The sequence below is a fragment of the Petaurus breviceps genome, unplaced genomic scaffold (genome assembly GCF_028583685.1).
Source record: "Petaurus breviceps papuanus isolate PSGF00001 unplaced genomic scaffold, PetGlider_PUasm1.0 90822, whole genome shotgun sequence".
In the NCBI taxonomy this organism is placed as follows: Eukaryota; Metazoa; Chordata; class Mammalia; order Diprotodontia; family Petauridae; genus Petaurus; species Petaurus breviceps.
The window spans coordinates 3,560,627-3,576,451 of NW_027187351.1; the positions used below are offsets into that span (position 1 = coordinate 3,560,627).

Below are 15,825 nucleotides of genomic sequence, written 5' to 3' on the forward strand. Positions count from 1 at the left end.
TTCGTTATCTGTAAAATAAGGATGAATAGGGGGCCAATAGGCAGTGCAGTGAATAGAGCACCAGCCCTTGAGTCAGGAGGACCTGAGTTCAAATATGGCTTCAGACACTTAACACTTACTAGCTGTGTGACCTTGGGCAAGTCACTTAACCCCAATTTCTCTGCCCTGCCCCTCCAAAAAAAAAAAGCAAAAAAAAAATAAGGATGAATAATATTATCACCTACCTCATGGGGTTTTTGTGAGGATCAAATAACATATATAAACTTTAAAATGTTATATCAATGCTAGTTATTATTATCATTTCATCAATGAACATATCAAGCATCTACTGCATATCAGGTGCTTTACTAGGCTGGGTACACGAAGATTAAAAATGAAATAATCTCTGCCCTCAAGGGGCTTACATTTTACTGGGGGGTTATAACAGGAAGGTCCGTGTTATTCTCTCTATTTCCTAGATAGGTAAAGAAAAGCAGAACATGGCAAAATTCTCATCTGACATCATGGCACAACCTGTAGGAAATCTATTTCTCAACTCTAACCTTCTACCACCAGCTTCACTTCTCTCTTTTACCCAAAGGACCTCAATGTGATATTGTAACACCACCCTATGCTATTCCATAGAGTTCTTAACTATCTTTAGCCTATCTAAAATTCCTTATTTGGAAAGACTTAGAGAGGCAGATATGATCATTCCATTTCCATAGTCAGACCCAAAATGAGCCAGAATGTTTCTACAGAGTATTAAGTTTCCCTGAGAAAATTCCACATAGCAATTTTCAGAAACCAAAGGTTTGAATTTATGAAGTCTTTCTTTAGAACAAAATAATCTTATCAAGTCTCTAAACTATTGCTACTATGCATCTCTCAAATAGGACCATTTTCACAGGGTTGCTGACACATGGCTCAGTTTTTCCCTGACACAGGGACCATTATATCTAGATGAAAGGTAAGCCCAGATCACCTGGGACAGTTCAACCTCAGAAACGCATTCTGGCAGAGAGAGATGACAGACAGACAGACAGAGATGGAGATATAATAGAAAGATAAAAGAAAGATAGACAGATAATAGGTAGGGAGATAAAGGATATATATATATATATAGTTATATATAGTTTTATATATGTGTATCTCTCTATATAGATAGATATGTATATGTGTCCATATCTATACATAGATAAATAGATAGATGGATAGATAGATGGATGGATAGATGGATAATTATAGTCTTTCTTTTTGCCATGTGCCTGTGATTCCATTGATTTAGAGAACTTTCAGTGAGGGAAGACTATTCATGCAAATGGGAACTTTCTCCAGGACCAATAGATGCCTAGCACACTGAGAGTTTAATAGACTTGGCGTAGTCAAACATTCAATATATGTCAGAGGTGGGATGCCTGATATTATCCAGTAATATTGTAAGATCTTGGATTTACACTAACCTTGTATTCAATCAAGCTCAAAGAATTATGAGCTCATTTATCCTTGACACATTTTAGCATGAGAGGAAAAGGCAAATGTGATTAGCCCATTTTACAGCTAGAGCCAAGGAGGCAAAGGGAAATACTGTGAAAAGACCAAGTTTAGTATAGATAGATAGATAGATAGATAGATAGATAGATAGATAGATAGATAGATAGATAGATAGATAGATAGATCTATATCTATAGATATAGATAGATATAGATATTACAAAGCATTTTACATAAATTATGTCATTTAATCTTCACAACCATATTATATGGTAGTTACTACTTGAGAGACAGCCTAGCAAAGTAGGAAGAGGGGCTGGCTTTAAAATCAGGAAGACTTGGGTTCTAGTCTTGCTTCTGGCACATCTAGCTATGTGACTATAGGCAAACCGTTGACCTTCTCAGTCCCTAGATTAAGGTAAATAGAGCCCATTTCAGAGACCTCAGAAAATACCAGTACTCATTAATAAATAACTCCCTCTTCCAAAGACTAGAATCTCAATCGCTTACATTCCTGGGCAATAAAGTGTTTAACACAGGGCCTAGTATATCATAAGCACTCTGTAAATGCTAGCTTCTTTTTCATTATTGTTATTATTATTTATTAGCTGCAACATGACTTCTAGGAGTTACTTCACACATGGGTGCCCCTCCCTGTGGATCCTGTGTGTGAACACACACATGTATGTATGTATACTTGTATGTATGCATGTATAGTTTTCGAGATAGTGCACATATGTATTCGTGTGTACATATATGTGTGTATATGTATATGTAGGTATGGGAATGCACGTGTGTATATGTGTATGTTGATATGTGTGTATGTGTAGATATTTATATGCATGTGTGTATAAATAACTGTGTATACACACATGTATGCTAAGTGTTTGTGTGTATATGTGCATGTGCACATGTATGTATGTGGCATTGTTCTTTCCTGGGAGATTTCTATTCTAGTTGCCCTCTACAGCAGTGACTATCTTCTTTTGTCGCTGCTTGTTACTGTCTTATGTATCTCTATTTCCCACAGCCAGTGCTGGTAAATGTTGAACAACCAGCTCTCAAAAAAATGAATCATATCTTTTTAAGTTTAATCTGTTTTATTAAGACTTTCTTAAAGCTAGAAAATCAACAACTCACTATGTCACACTTTTATTTGTAATGATGATTTATTTCCAAGGTATAAATACTCACATTAAAAAATTTAACCATGGGGGATCCAAATGGTTCTAGAACACCCCTACCCAGCTTTCCTGAGCTTCTAGCAGGTTATTTGGCACAATTTCCCATCTTTGTCCTCCTGACTTCCAAAGTTTTTATTTATGACATTTTCCACATTTATTCCCTTTCCCAGGGACCAACTGTCTAACTGCTAGCCCATGGAGAAAGAACACAAGAGAGGTCCTATCTCAGCCCAATGTGTTTATAATTCAAAAACATATCACCAGAAAGAGTTCCTCCATTCTTCTGAAGTACAAATTTCACAGACCCAAGACTCAGACAAAAGACTTTTCCCAGAGTCTAGAACTATAACTCCTTCCATAGTAACAGGAGGGTTTATCCCTCTAATGTCATATAAGTTCATAGTGGGTTTGGGGGAAGGATGTTTAACCATTTGTATCCCTGCTCCCATAGAACCTGGAAGACATGTTTCCCAGTCACATCAATACTTCCCACTAGGTTTAGGGTGCCCCACTCCCTCCATCCCATTGGACATCTGGACAGGCTATTCAGACTCCTTGAATTCCTTCTAAAACATATAGAAAAGGGAGGGGGAGTCACATACTTCATCTGGCACTACCCTGGAGCAGAAATGAAAAGATTCTCATCTATCTATCTATCTGTCTGTCTGTCTGTCTGTCTATCTATAGATATAGTTATAAACACCAATGCCACCCTCCTTTTCCTTTCCCTAATTCCACATATTCACTCACTTCTATGTATTCTTTTCTATCACATTGTCACCACCCTGATCCAAGGTCATATGTCTAGAAAACTCTGTGTTTGGCATCTTAACCTCCAGTTCCTCCCTACTTTAACTTAATCTTTAGATTATTGACAGATGGATTTTTCTTAAATATCACTTTTGTCAGGTCACTGTCCTGCTGAAAGAAACTTCAGTGGTACAATGGGAAAAGGACTGGAGTAACAGCAGACTCAGGTTCGAATCTCAGCTCTTCTGCTCACCACCTGTAGGAACTTGCTAGTCATTTGAGTTCTTGGGACCTCAGTTTCTAATCTATAAAATGAGGAATTTAGGCATAATGTATGTAATATGTAAAATGTAATAATGTATGTAAACTTGACCAGCTTACTTAACCTCCATGGACCTCAGTTTCTCCATCCGTAAAATGAGAACATTTACCCATATAGGCTCTAAGGACATTTTTATCCCTAGATCTCTGAATGAAATGGTCTCTAAGATCATTTCCACCATTAAATAAATGATAATAATCAATAATAACATATCTAATGACCTTCAAGAGCCCCTCCAACCTGTATTTCCAACTCCAATTTCCATTTTCCTAAAACAAATCCACTACCTCAGTGAAACAACCTATTCACTGTCCTCCAAATATGCTCTGCACATAGTCATCTCTCTACCTTTGCTCCAGGTGTTCCTCACCCCTGAAATTTGCTTCTCTCCACATATCTGAATCCTACCCATTTAAGTTCTTTAAATCCTACTAAAGATTCAAGTCTACTCCATAAAGTTTTCCAGAAGCACATTAACCTACAGCACCAATCATCATCATCACCACCACCATCATCATCATCATCACTGATACACTTGGGTAATATTTTAAGGTTTTCAAAGTGCTTGCAATACATTCTTATTTGAAACTCATAACAACCATAAAAGGCAACTTTTATGGATATCATAAGCCCCATTTTACAGATGGGGCAAAAACATCAAAGCTCAGAGAGAATGACAGAATCATAGATTTAGGAATTAAAAGAACCTTAGATACCAACTTGTTCAACCCCCTTACTTTACAGGTGAGGAAACTGAGGCACAGAGGTTAAGTGAATTGCCCAAGAAACACAGCTAATAAGTGTTAGAGGCAATTATTGGACTCAGACCTTCCTGATTCCAAGGTGAGCATTCTATTCACTAAATCACACTATTTCTCAAAGATCTTGCCACAGTCCTAAAAATATGGCTGTCAGAAAGAAGACCAATGGACCCAACCCAGAAATACAATGGAATATAAGATAGGAGCAGAAAGGGAGGCAACCCCTATTAAAAAAGGAAATTTAAGGAAATAATCCAAGTCTGACAAATGGTCAACTCCTCTGACCAATATTGTCTCCTATTGTTTATTCACCCTGAGTATTTTAGCCACTGAATAAAAATAGCTAATTAGTGCCTACTATGCACTGTGTATTTTACAAATATCACCTTATTTTATCCTCACAATGAACATGGAAGTTCATTGGTGCTATTATTATCCCCATTTTGTAGATGATGAAACTGAGGCAAGCAGAGGTTAAGTGTTAAGAGTTTAAGGCCCAGGGTCAGGGACTTCACTGAGGCCAAATCTTCCTGATTCCAGGTGCACCACTACTAACCTATTCAGTGTCAGTGCTGCCAAGAAACTTCTTGTTCTTCCCCAATCAGGCCTTCTGGTTTTAGCTTACTAAACTTCTGATGTGAATCCCCTTTCCTTTACTTTAAGGCAGGGATTAATTTTCCCCTACACCTAGTGTTTGTCAGGGCAAGAGGTGGCACCTCCTACCCACACAACCCAATTTGCATGATGCCATATAATGCCTTATGCTATTACTTAACTTATCTCCCCCCAATGACTATGCTAAAGGTTCTGGAGGGTAAGGTCTATGTCTCTCACTCCCCTTCCATAGATACACACCCACTGAGGGCCTTATCACAGTGCTATAGAAACAGCAGGCAATGAATATTTTTTGAATGAATGAACCCCAGCTTGATCTGAGTTTATCCATAAATTACATTTTTAGAAAATGGAAATTTCTTGCTTTAAAAATTTTAAAGAATTCTTAGGGCCATTCCAAGTAACAGCCAACTGAGACTAGTGTTCTGGTCCCAAGAACATAGTTCAGGACAAAACTAAAGTGGCAACCTATATTTCAGTTTCCACCATTGAATCATTTTGACAGCTAAATACATGTGATTATGCCAGGACCTATGCATAGCACTGAGGCTCAGGTTATGCAAAATCATATACTTCAGTAAGGTATCTAGTACAACTTCCCAGAAGGTCCTGGAAGGACACATCCTAATTTTGGAGTATGTCTTTCCTTTACCCATTTTTGAGGCAGTTAAGTAGCATAGTGGATAGAATACTAGACATAACATCAGAAAGACCTGAGTTCAAGTCCCATCAAAGATGGTTAACTAGCTGTCTGTGATACTGGGTAAACTCACCTTCAGTCTTCCCATCTGTAAAATGTGGATAATTATAATATCTACCTCACAGAACTGTTTCAAGGATCAATGAGATAATCCAAGTAAAGATAATCCAAGTAAAAATCAATGACATCATACAAGTAATACAAGAAATAATACAAATTTGCTTTGCAAACCTTAAAAGTGTTCTATAAATGGCAGTTATTGCCAGTGTTGTTCCTTAAGCACCATGGAGTTTAGCATAAAAGTATCATTAAGAAGAGAACTGCCTACACTTTTGCATGTAATTCATACTTTTTTTTGGAGGAGGGGGGAATCCAGATCTGTAATTTTATTGCTATAGGGAACTCTCAAAGAAGAAACTCTCTCCACCAATGCATATTTGCACCTTCTGTGCAACTTATGGGACTTGAGGGGTTTACTTGCCTAAGGAAGCACACTGAGTTTGTGTCAGAGGTGAGATTTTAATCCAGCTCTCCCTTGCTTCAAGGCCAGATTTCTTTTCCCTATTCCACACTGCCCTGTTGATGAACACATTGCTATAATTAATTGTAACAACATATAATATTTATATTTATCAGAAATTACCACAAGGATAAAGTATCACTTATTAAGTATCTATATCGTACCTGGTAGTCCAACTGGTCATTCAACAACAAAAAAGGAAATAAATGAACACATTCCTAAGAATGAATGAAACAATACAAGAACAATCTTGATTCATCTGGAATTCAACTTCATTTTCCTAAAATAGGTGAACCATACTAAAATTGAGTAACTATTCAATTTTTTACATCTACTGTGGGCAGTCCCCACTTTTCACCACTCTTGTTCATTAAGTGACTTAATAGCCACTTATTATATAGAGAACAGGGTTCTCCCACACAGACCTACAATTTCACTGTTATGGGGAACTTCCAGAGTGGGAACTTCCTCCACAAACGCAGGTCAATAACTTCACTGTAATTTAAAGTCTTAGTGAGATGCCTGAAGTCCTAAGATGTTAAAAGACTTTCCTATGGTACTACAAGGCAGCCTGGTGGTACAGTAGATAGAATGTCAGACCTGGAGTCAGAAAGACTCATCTTCCTGAGTTCAAATCTGGTCACAGACACTTGCTAGCTGTGTGACCCTGGGCAAGTCACTTAAACCTGTATACTTTAGTTCCTCATCTGTAAAATGAGCTGAAGAAGGAAATAGCAAACCACTCCACTATCTCTGCCAAGAAAACTACAAAACAAAGCCATGAAGAGTTGGATATGACTAAGAAACTGAACAACAAAAATACTAACAGCAAATACTGTCCTTATTTATCTGCTTACTGGCATCTACTTTTTTCCTTTCACCTTCATTTTCTATGCAGACTGAATTTTTGTAGGGAAGTCCCTTGAAAGCCAAGCATCTAACCACTTTTCTGTCCCAGTAAAATAAAGAAGGGGTGGTGGTTAACAAACACTGGGTCTCCTTTAGGTAAGTGTTTTGCATCAGTCTGAGGGAGGAGCTATCCAATGCTAGCACAGGACAGGTTGTAGGGAAGAACTGAACAGGGAGTCAAACTGGGGAAACTGCCCAGCTTAACAGGTCTTCCAATATAGTATGGCTTCAGTACCTAGCAAGAACTGAGTCCCCTCCAAGAGTACCAATAATCAAGAGTTGGTTATTGTAAAAAATGACAAAGAAGAAAGCAGCGTGGAAAATAGCGATTTAAGTCTTTGAAGTCCTAAATTAGGAATCTGGCTGCTATGGTGGAATGGATCTGTGATTAAAGCCAAAATCAAAATAAATAAATAAATGAAAGTAACACTCAAAAGAGATGAAAGAGGAAGGTTGCAAATGGGTGAATGTCTATTATTAGGACAGTGTCAGGATGGGTTTATTAGATGGTCTGAGTATTCACTTCAAATTAGATAAGCCACATTATGAAGACAAAAGAGGAGCAGTAAAATGTAAGTTCCCTGAAGGCAAGGTCAATCTCCTTTTGATTTTTACCTTTTGTATCCCCACTATGTACTGTGACTTGCACACAGTTGTAACTTTTAAAATGCTACTTGAATCAAATTGACTGAGTAAGTAGGACAGATAGATGTGGAGTGTGGGAAGGGATATTATCTTAAAATGACAGGATTTAACAGTAACTTGATATGAAGGGCAGGATCTAATATAACATCAAGGCACCACACTTGGAGATAGAATAGAGAGTGATTTCTCTCACTCTTATAAGGAAAAAAAATAGACAGGGAGACTACTTTGGCGGGGGGGGGGGGGGGTGGAGGGATGAAGAGTTTGTTTGTTTTTTATCTACCTTAGTTTTTAATGTGAGCCAGACATTCACATGGAGGAGGAGTCATGCTTTTCCCTTTTCAAATAAGAACTGAACTATGAGAGAAAGATTGAGCCAAAAGAGATATTTAACGATCATCCTCCTAAAAGCAACTATATCCTCTGGTTTCAATTCCAGATAATTCCTTAAAGAAGTTGGGGGAGATGCCTCATTGGGAGTCTCTGAGAATAAAGTCATTCTACAACCACTCAGAGACTCTGGTTCAGAAGGTCCTAATATTCCTGAGTTGAGATGGGGTAGGCGATGGGGAAAAGGGGTTTGAAACCAGATGATCCTAGGATTCTTTTCAGTTTTAGTTTCACTACAATGATCTGTTAGGCCCAAGTTTCTAATCTGTTCCCTACAGAGCAGAGATGTACCAGATGACATATGCCCAGCAGTAAGTGGCTGCTCTCCTGTCATACTGAGGATAGCTTAAATGATTTGGAATCCTTCCAAGCACAAAGGGACTGGCCAAATCATTTGACATTTATTGGAGAGTGGGCCTGGGAGGGGACATAAAGAGTTCATTTTAAAATATCCACCCAGAAAGTGGGACAAATGCCATTAAGATTATCTGTATAGACTTTTATTTTCTAAGAAAGTCCAGGCAGCCCTCATTTATATTTGAAAAAAAATATATGATTAACCATAGTTAACCGTGAATGCAGATGTTTTGCATTAGAACCACTAGTCAAAGTTTGAAAGCATTTAATATTATATATTGCTACCATTCAGACTAAATTGTTTTTTTTAATGTACACAATATTACAAATTTAATTTTGAGCTGTTTGGATCAGTCTGTAAAAAAGATTTGATTATACCTGAGTGTTCTGGCCCCAGTTTTTCCGTATCTCAGTAATCTTGGCGGTAATTGGCTGATTAGGTGCCTCACACTCCATCTCTGCCTCAGTTTCCATGGTAATGTTACAGGAGCTATTATAGATGAGAACTTCATCTCTTTCCACTTTAGGGCTGAAACGAGAGGGGAGGTTAAATGGGGTGTCATCAATCTTAATGAAATGCAATTATTTTTACTCTTATTAATCATTGCAAGCCATTAGCTTGTGGCAACTACAGGCCACCATTTGTCAAATTTTGCAAATTTCTGTAATTTTGTTTCCATTCTTTTATTGTTTATTTGTTTTCCCTTTATCTGCAACCTCTGCAATGAAAATATATGCAGTAAATATCTTTCACTAAGGCTTTGCTCTTTTCCAAATCTATTAGGAATATTAGCACCAAAAAAAGCATCTTTCTCCCACTCCAAACCAACAAGCAAAGCAGGGATGACATGGTCTGTTTTGAAGATGGAAACAAACATTGGGGAGAGATTTTTCTCTTTCCCCCTTCTCTCTTCCTGCTCTTACTCACACTTAGCACTGGGGGAGTGAATAGCCTTTATCCCCCCCAGGGCAGAGGGAGAAATTGGAAAACCCACACAACTGGCTAACTGGTCCCTAATTCCAACTGTGAAAAAATGAGCTCATTTAGGCTTTCAATTCCCTCTCCCCAGCTGATGGCAATGAGTCTCTGTTGCTAGGAGTGGAACATTAACTTAGTAAATTAATTAAACTTACTTAACAGCCCAGACTAAGGAGATTCGATATATGTGCCAGTTATATTCCCAGCCACTGACTCTAAAACCCCCTCTTGTACTGAGCAGAGAAGTCAAAGATGGAAAATGAAAGATAGGGGCCTGACAGCTTTACTTAGAAAAACAAAACATTTGGCCATGTTGGAGGAAGGTTAGGAGGGGAGTTATTAAGGGTCTTATGCCCAATAGCTGTGATCTTCTCTCAAGCTTAATCCTGGCTGAGGGCACTGATATAACTACTTCAGATTATTTATATTATTGATAAGTATATCACCATCATCATACTTGACATTTGCATCATATTTTACATTTTCAAGTCACTTCTATAGCTATTATTTAATTTCATCTCCCCTCCTCCCATTTTATAGGAGGAAATTGAGGCTCAGAAAGAATATTGATTTGCTTAGGGTCATATAACTACCTAGCGGCAGAACCAGAGCTAGTGTCTAGGTCTTTTAACTGCTGCTACAATGATCTTTGAAGTACCTAGTCAAATGCTAAGTAGTGAGTTACCTGTCACTGAAAGTATTCCAGCAAAAGTCCAGCAATCAATCAACCAACACACATTTATTAAGTTCCTATGTACTAAACATAACCAGCTAGGTGGTATAGTAGACAGAGCTGTGGGCATGGAGTCAGGAAGTTCTGAGTTCAAATCCAGCCTCAAACACTTACTAGCTATGAGACCCTAGGCAAGTCACTTAACCCCTCATCAGTTTGTCATCTGTAAAATGAGGACACAATGGAAAAAGAAATGGCAAACCACTCCAGAACCTTTGCCAAGAAAAGAGTCCATGGAGTCTTGTAGGGTCAGACATAACTGAACAACAACAAATGTATCAACCATTGTGCCAAGTGTACAAATGAAATAATCACCATCATGAACAAGTAGAAGGATGAATACAAAGTAAATCTATACAGATTAAATGCAAAATACATACAAGGTAATCAGTAGGACACTATCTGTTAGGGGAAGGTTAGCAGACCACCTGTCACCGAAGTTGGAAATGGGACTCCTACAGAGGGGACCCTAGAGGGCTAGACTGAAGTTCCTGCAACTCCTCTTGAAGCCTAAGATTCTAAACCTGGCAGACAAGAAAACCCCCCTGGAAGACCAGAAGCATCTGGTAAATAAAAAGTCTTCTGCTCAAGAACCCAGAATTCTACTGAACCATAGTATCTCTTTTAAATCAATGTCAAAAATGTCCCTTTCAAGCAAACGTTATAAAAGCAAACATTGGGAGTTCAGAACCAAAGAGTCTCTAATCCTGTCTAACATTTCACTTAAGTGAACTTGATGCTGAAAGAGGCCTCGCTTATTCTCCGATGGATATGTGGTCAAAAGATATGGATGGACAAATTGTTTTCAAAAGAACAGCAAAGAGGGACTTGGAGGACCTGAGTTCAAATCCTATCTTAGATACTTCCTTGTTACATGACTCTGAACAAGTCATTCACCACTCTATGCCTCAATTTCCTCATCTTTAAGATGGGAGCAGGGCTCCTAAAGTCCTTTCCAAATCAATAATCTTCTGAAAAATGCTACCTATATCCAGAGAAAGAACTAATGGAGCTTGAATGCAGATCAAAGCATTCTATTTTTCACTTTATTTTTTTCATTGGTCTTTTTTTTCCTTTTGGTCTGTGTCTTCTTTCACAACATGGCTAATATGGAAATATGTTTTCCATGATTACACATGTAAAAAAATTTTTTTAATTAAATAAATCCATAATTTTCTGAATCACCGGTATAAAACTCAAATAGAAATACTTACTTATGGGCCACATACTGTTTCAGAAAACACAAATTAACATTATCTATGCTGTACCTAATTTTTATGTATTTTTGTTAAATAGCTCCCAATTACATTTAAATCTGGTTCAGACTAACTCAGGAGTTTCTGCAAATACCTCTGTTCTAAATACCCATATGAAATTGTTCCAAATGACTAATAATAAGAGAAATCCAAATCAAAATAATCTTCAGATTTTGCCTAACGCCCAGAAAATTGGCCAGGCTAATAAAAAATGGAAACTGTCAATGTTGGAGAGGTTGAAGGAACAAAGCAACAAGATATTACACTCTTGATGGAGTCATAAATAGGTCCACACATCCTAGAAAGAAATTTTTTTAAGTGACTAAATTGTCTATACCCTCCAGACAACTGCTTGACATAGATTTCAGGGAGGTCAAAGACAGAAAACAAAAAGTCCAAAAGATACCAAGATGTTCATTGCAACCTCCTAAGACTTTAAACAGCAATACAGCTGAAAATCTTCACTGGCAGAAAGAGGATTCTCTAAACCAACAAAATCACAGACCCAGTCCAAAAAAAGGAAAATGTCATCACTGCGACTTTCGTGATCCAATAAAACATTGGAAACAAAGTAGATATCCACCATTTAAGAAATGGCTACACAGATTATGTAATGTATGACTGCAGTATAAGAATACTAACAAGCATTCAGAAATGCATGGGAAGAGATATAAACTGATGCAGAATGAAGTAAGCAGATATGGTAAAAACATTATACACAATGACTAAAACAACAAAAATGAAAAGAATAAAAAAAAAAACTAAAACTGAATACTGTGTAATTATACTGACCAGCGTTAGCCCTTAAAAAAAGAAAATATCTTTCTCTGCTTTCATGGCAGACAGAGCTGGGACACTATGGGGGGAGAGGGGGAGAGAAAAAACACCTACTATGTGCCAAGCATTACATCAAGTGCTTTACAAATATTATCTCATTCAATCCACACAAAAACCCTGGAAGTAGGTGCTATCATTATTCCCATTTTATAGTTAGGAAACAGAGGCAGAGCATGGTTAAGTGGCTTGCCTAAGATCACAGAGCTATTAAGTATCTAAAGGCAGACTTTAGCCTTCCTGAATCCACTTAGCTGCTTCTTGGTATTTGTTGGTTTTGTAGGACTCTTTTTTTTCCTTTTTTTTTTTCTAATCTTTGTTACCCAGCATGGCTTACAAAAGAGAAGAGAGAGAGAAAATATAAATTCAGAAATGACTATAATACAAAAACAAGAATTTTTTTTAGAAAAAATAATTTAAGGAAAAAAAAAGTCCTAGTCTGAGCATCATTTTCCTGCAGACTTTCACTCCATATATTTGGCAGGACTTATGCCAGGAAGTAAGACAAAGGAAGTAGCTAGGATCCCAGGTCTAGTCCCTTTAGAGGTGCACATAGGAAAAAAGAGAATAAAAAATGCAACCTTAGAGAACATGAAATGAAGATGCTTTAAATCATAGAATCTTGTCATCTAGTCCCAAAACCTTCCATCCAAAGAAAAAAAATTCTTCTGTAAAATTCCATAAGTTGACGTGAACATTTCAAGTGATGGAGAGCTTACCACTTTCAGGTGGTCTCCATTTACTGTTAGATAGCTTTAATTATTAGGAAGGGCTTCCTTATACTGAGTAGAAATTTGCATACCTCAAATTTCCAAATATTACTCATGACTGTGACCACTGAAATATTAGAAATTAAGTCTTCTTCCTCTTCCACATAGCAGGTCTTCCACTCTTTGGTTTTCATCTTCAAATATTTGAAGACAGATGTTATGTGTCTCTCTCCCTTACCATTTATTCTTCTCTTTTCCAACTAAATATCCTCCATTCCTCATAAGACGTTATGTCAACAACACCTTGGTTGTCTTCTTCAGCCTAGTTCCAGCTTGTCAATACCCTTTTAAAATCTGATGTACAGAATTGAACCAAGTATTCTATAGGCAGTGTAACTGGTGCAGATTATGGCAGTATATTCCCTTTTGTTATTTTGGATATGATACCTTTATTAATGCATCCTAAGATTGCATCATTTTTGGCTGTTTTATTCACAGCTACATTTCATTATTAATAGGCTCATAATAAGAATAAGTTAGGATCAACAAAAAACTCACACCATTTCCACACAAAGTGCTATTAAGCCTTGACCATGTCCGTACAGTTGATTTTCTAAACATAAACATAAGACTTGGCCTTTATCCCTATTACATTTTATCTTTATTAGATTCCAGCCCATTGTTCCAGCCAGATGAAATCATTTGGAATCTTAATTCCATCATTTGTTTCTAGCTATCTCCTCAGCTTTATGCCATCTGAACATTTGATTGTATGCCTTCTGTGTGTTCATCCAAATTGTTGATAAAAAAAAAATAATACCACATGGAGCCAAGGTTAGAGACCTATAGCATGCTACTAGAGACTTTCTCCCACTTGACATTTGTCCATTAATCAAAAGTTCTTAAATTTGCTTGTTGCACTATTATTCCATCTAATGAAACTATTATTTAACCTATATTTCTCTCTCTACAGCCCAGGAAAAAAAATCATCATAGCTTTTGTCAAATATCTCGATAGAAATCAAGATACCCTACCTCAGTGGCATGTCTCAAGTCTACCAGTGCGGCAACCATATCAAACTAGGAAATGTGATTCACTTGGCATAGCTTAATTTGAGTAAATTCACATCTTTTTCTACTTTAATTGTCTTCCAACTATCTGTTGGGATTGGTAATGAATGTATTGAATATTCAGTACTTAACACTGTACCTGGTGCATAAATGTTAGTTGACTGATCACCTGGATTTTAGTTTCTAGGATTCAACTCTCTCTCTTTTATAAAAATTGGGAGGAAGGGAGAATTTTCCCATTTCCAGTTTTCTAGTGTGTCCCTCACCTCCATGATTACTGAAAGATTACTAATAGTGGATCTGTGATACTTTCAGAACTCTGCAAAGTAATTTATAGTGATTGGGAACTTGAATTAATTGAAAGCAGCTCAATGTTCTCTTTATATATCTTGAATTTTCATTTACACAATCAAAAAATCCCAGAATATCAGAATTGGAAGGAACATCAGTGGTGATTTAGTCCAGTCCATCCCAGAAAGGAGCCCCCACTACAATACATCCAGAAAGTGGTCATTCGGGCTTTATGCTATTTCTCCTTCCAATGAGGAGAAACCCACTACCTCCCAAGGCAGCCCATTCCACTTTTGGAAATCTCTAATTGTTAGACAGAATCCCTATACCTAAACTTTCATCCATTGCTCCTAGCTCTGTGATCTGGGAACAAATAGAACAAGTCTAATCTTTCTTCCACACGAGAGTTTTTCAAACACAAAGATAGTTATGTGTTCCTGCCTAGCTTTGTCTAAGCTAAGCAACCCCAGTTCTTTCAACTAGTACCCATATGGAATAGACTTGCATTTCTTTACCATTCTGGTTGTCCTCCTCTGGGTTTTACCCATCTTAGCAAAATCCTTCCTAAATTGTAGTCTGGCAAGTAAAGAATATAATAACTGTCACCTCCTTTTTCCTTGAAGTTATGCTTCTCTCAGTGCAACCCAAGATTATATTAGCCCTTTTGTTTGCCATATCATATCACTGATTCATATTGATCTTATAATCCACAATAACTCTCAGATCTTTTTCAGACAAACTACTAATTAAGCTTGTACTTATGAAGTCAATTATTTTGAACCTAGACATGGGTTTATATTTATTGTAATAAAATTTCATCTTTTAAGATCCTGTTGAACCCAGTATTCTAACCTGTTGAGATATTTTTTGATCTTGACCATCCACTAGGTTAGCTATCCCTCCTAGCTTTGGCTCATGCATGAATTGGATAAGTATAACATTCATGTCTTTATCAAAGTCACTGACAAAAAAAGTGAATGAACAAAGAGCCAAAAACAAATCCCTGAGGCACTCCACTGAAGACCTCCTTCCAAGTTTACATAAAATCATTCACTAATGATTGTTCTTCAGTCCAGCCATTCAGCAAATTATAAGTCCAATTCATTGTACTATTGGTCAGCTAACATTCATCTATCTTTTCAAGAAGAATAACATGAAGATACTTTGTCAAATATGTTGCTAAAATCTGGTTAAAACATATCTATATAACTCTCCTGATCTACCAGTCTAATATTGAAAGAAAAAAGAAGGAAGAGAGGGAGGGAGGGAAGGAGGGAGAGAAGGAAGGAAGGAAGGAAGGAAGGAAGGAAGGAAGGAAGGAAGGAA

At 37.2% G+C, this 15,825-nt stretch overlaps 1 protein-coding gene across 1 annotated transcript in view; it reads right to left on the minus strand.

The window, feature by feature from the left end:
* PKHD1 (PKHD1 ciliary IPT domain containing fibrocystin/polyductin) overlaps positions 1–15,825 on the minus strand; it is a 669,991-nt gene that overhangs the window by 503,907 nt on the left and 150,259 nt on the right. Inside the window, exon 35 of the mRNA XM_069070581.1 lies at positions 9,004–9,154. Coding sequence (XP_068926682.1) covers positions 9,004–9,154 — 151 coding nt within the window. The remainder of the gene's footprint in view (positions 1–9,003; positions 9,155–15,825) is intronic.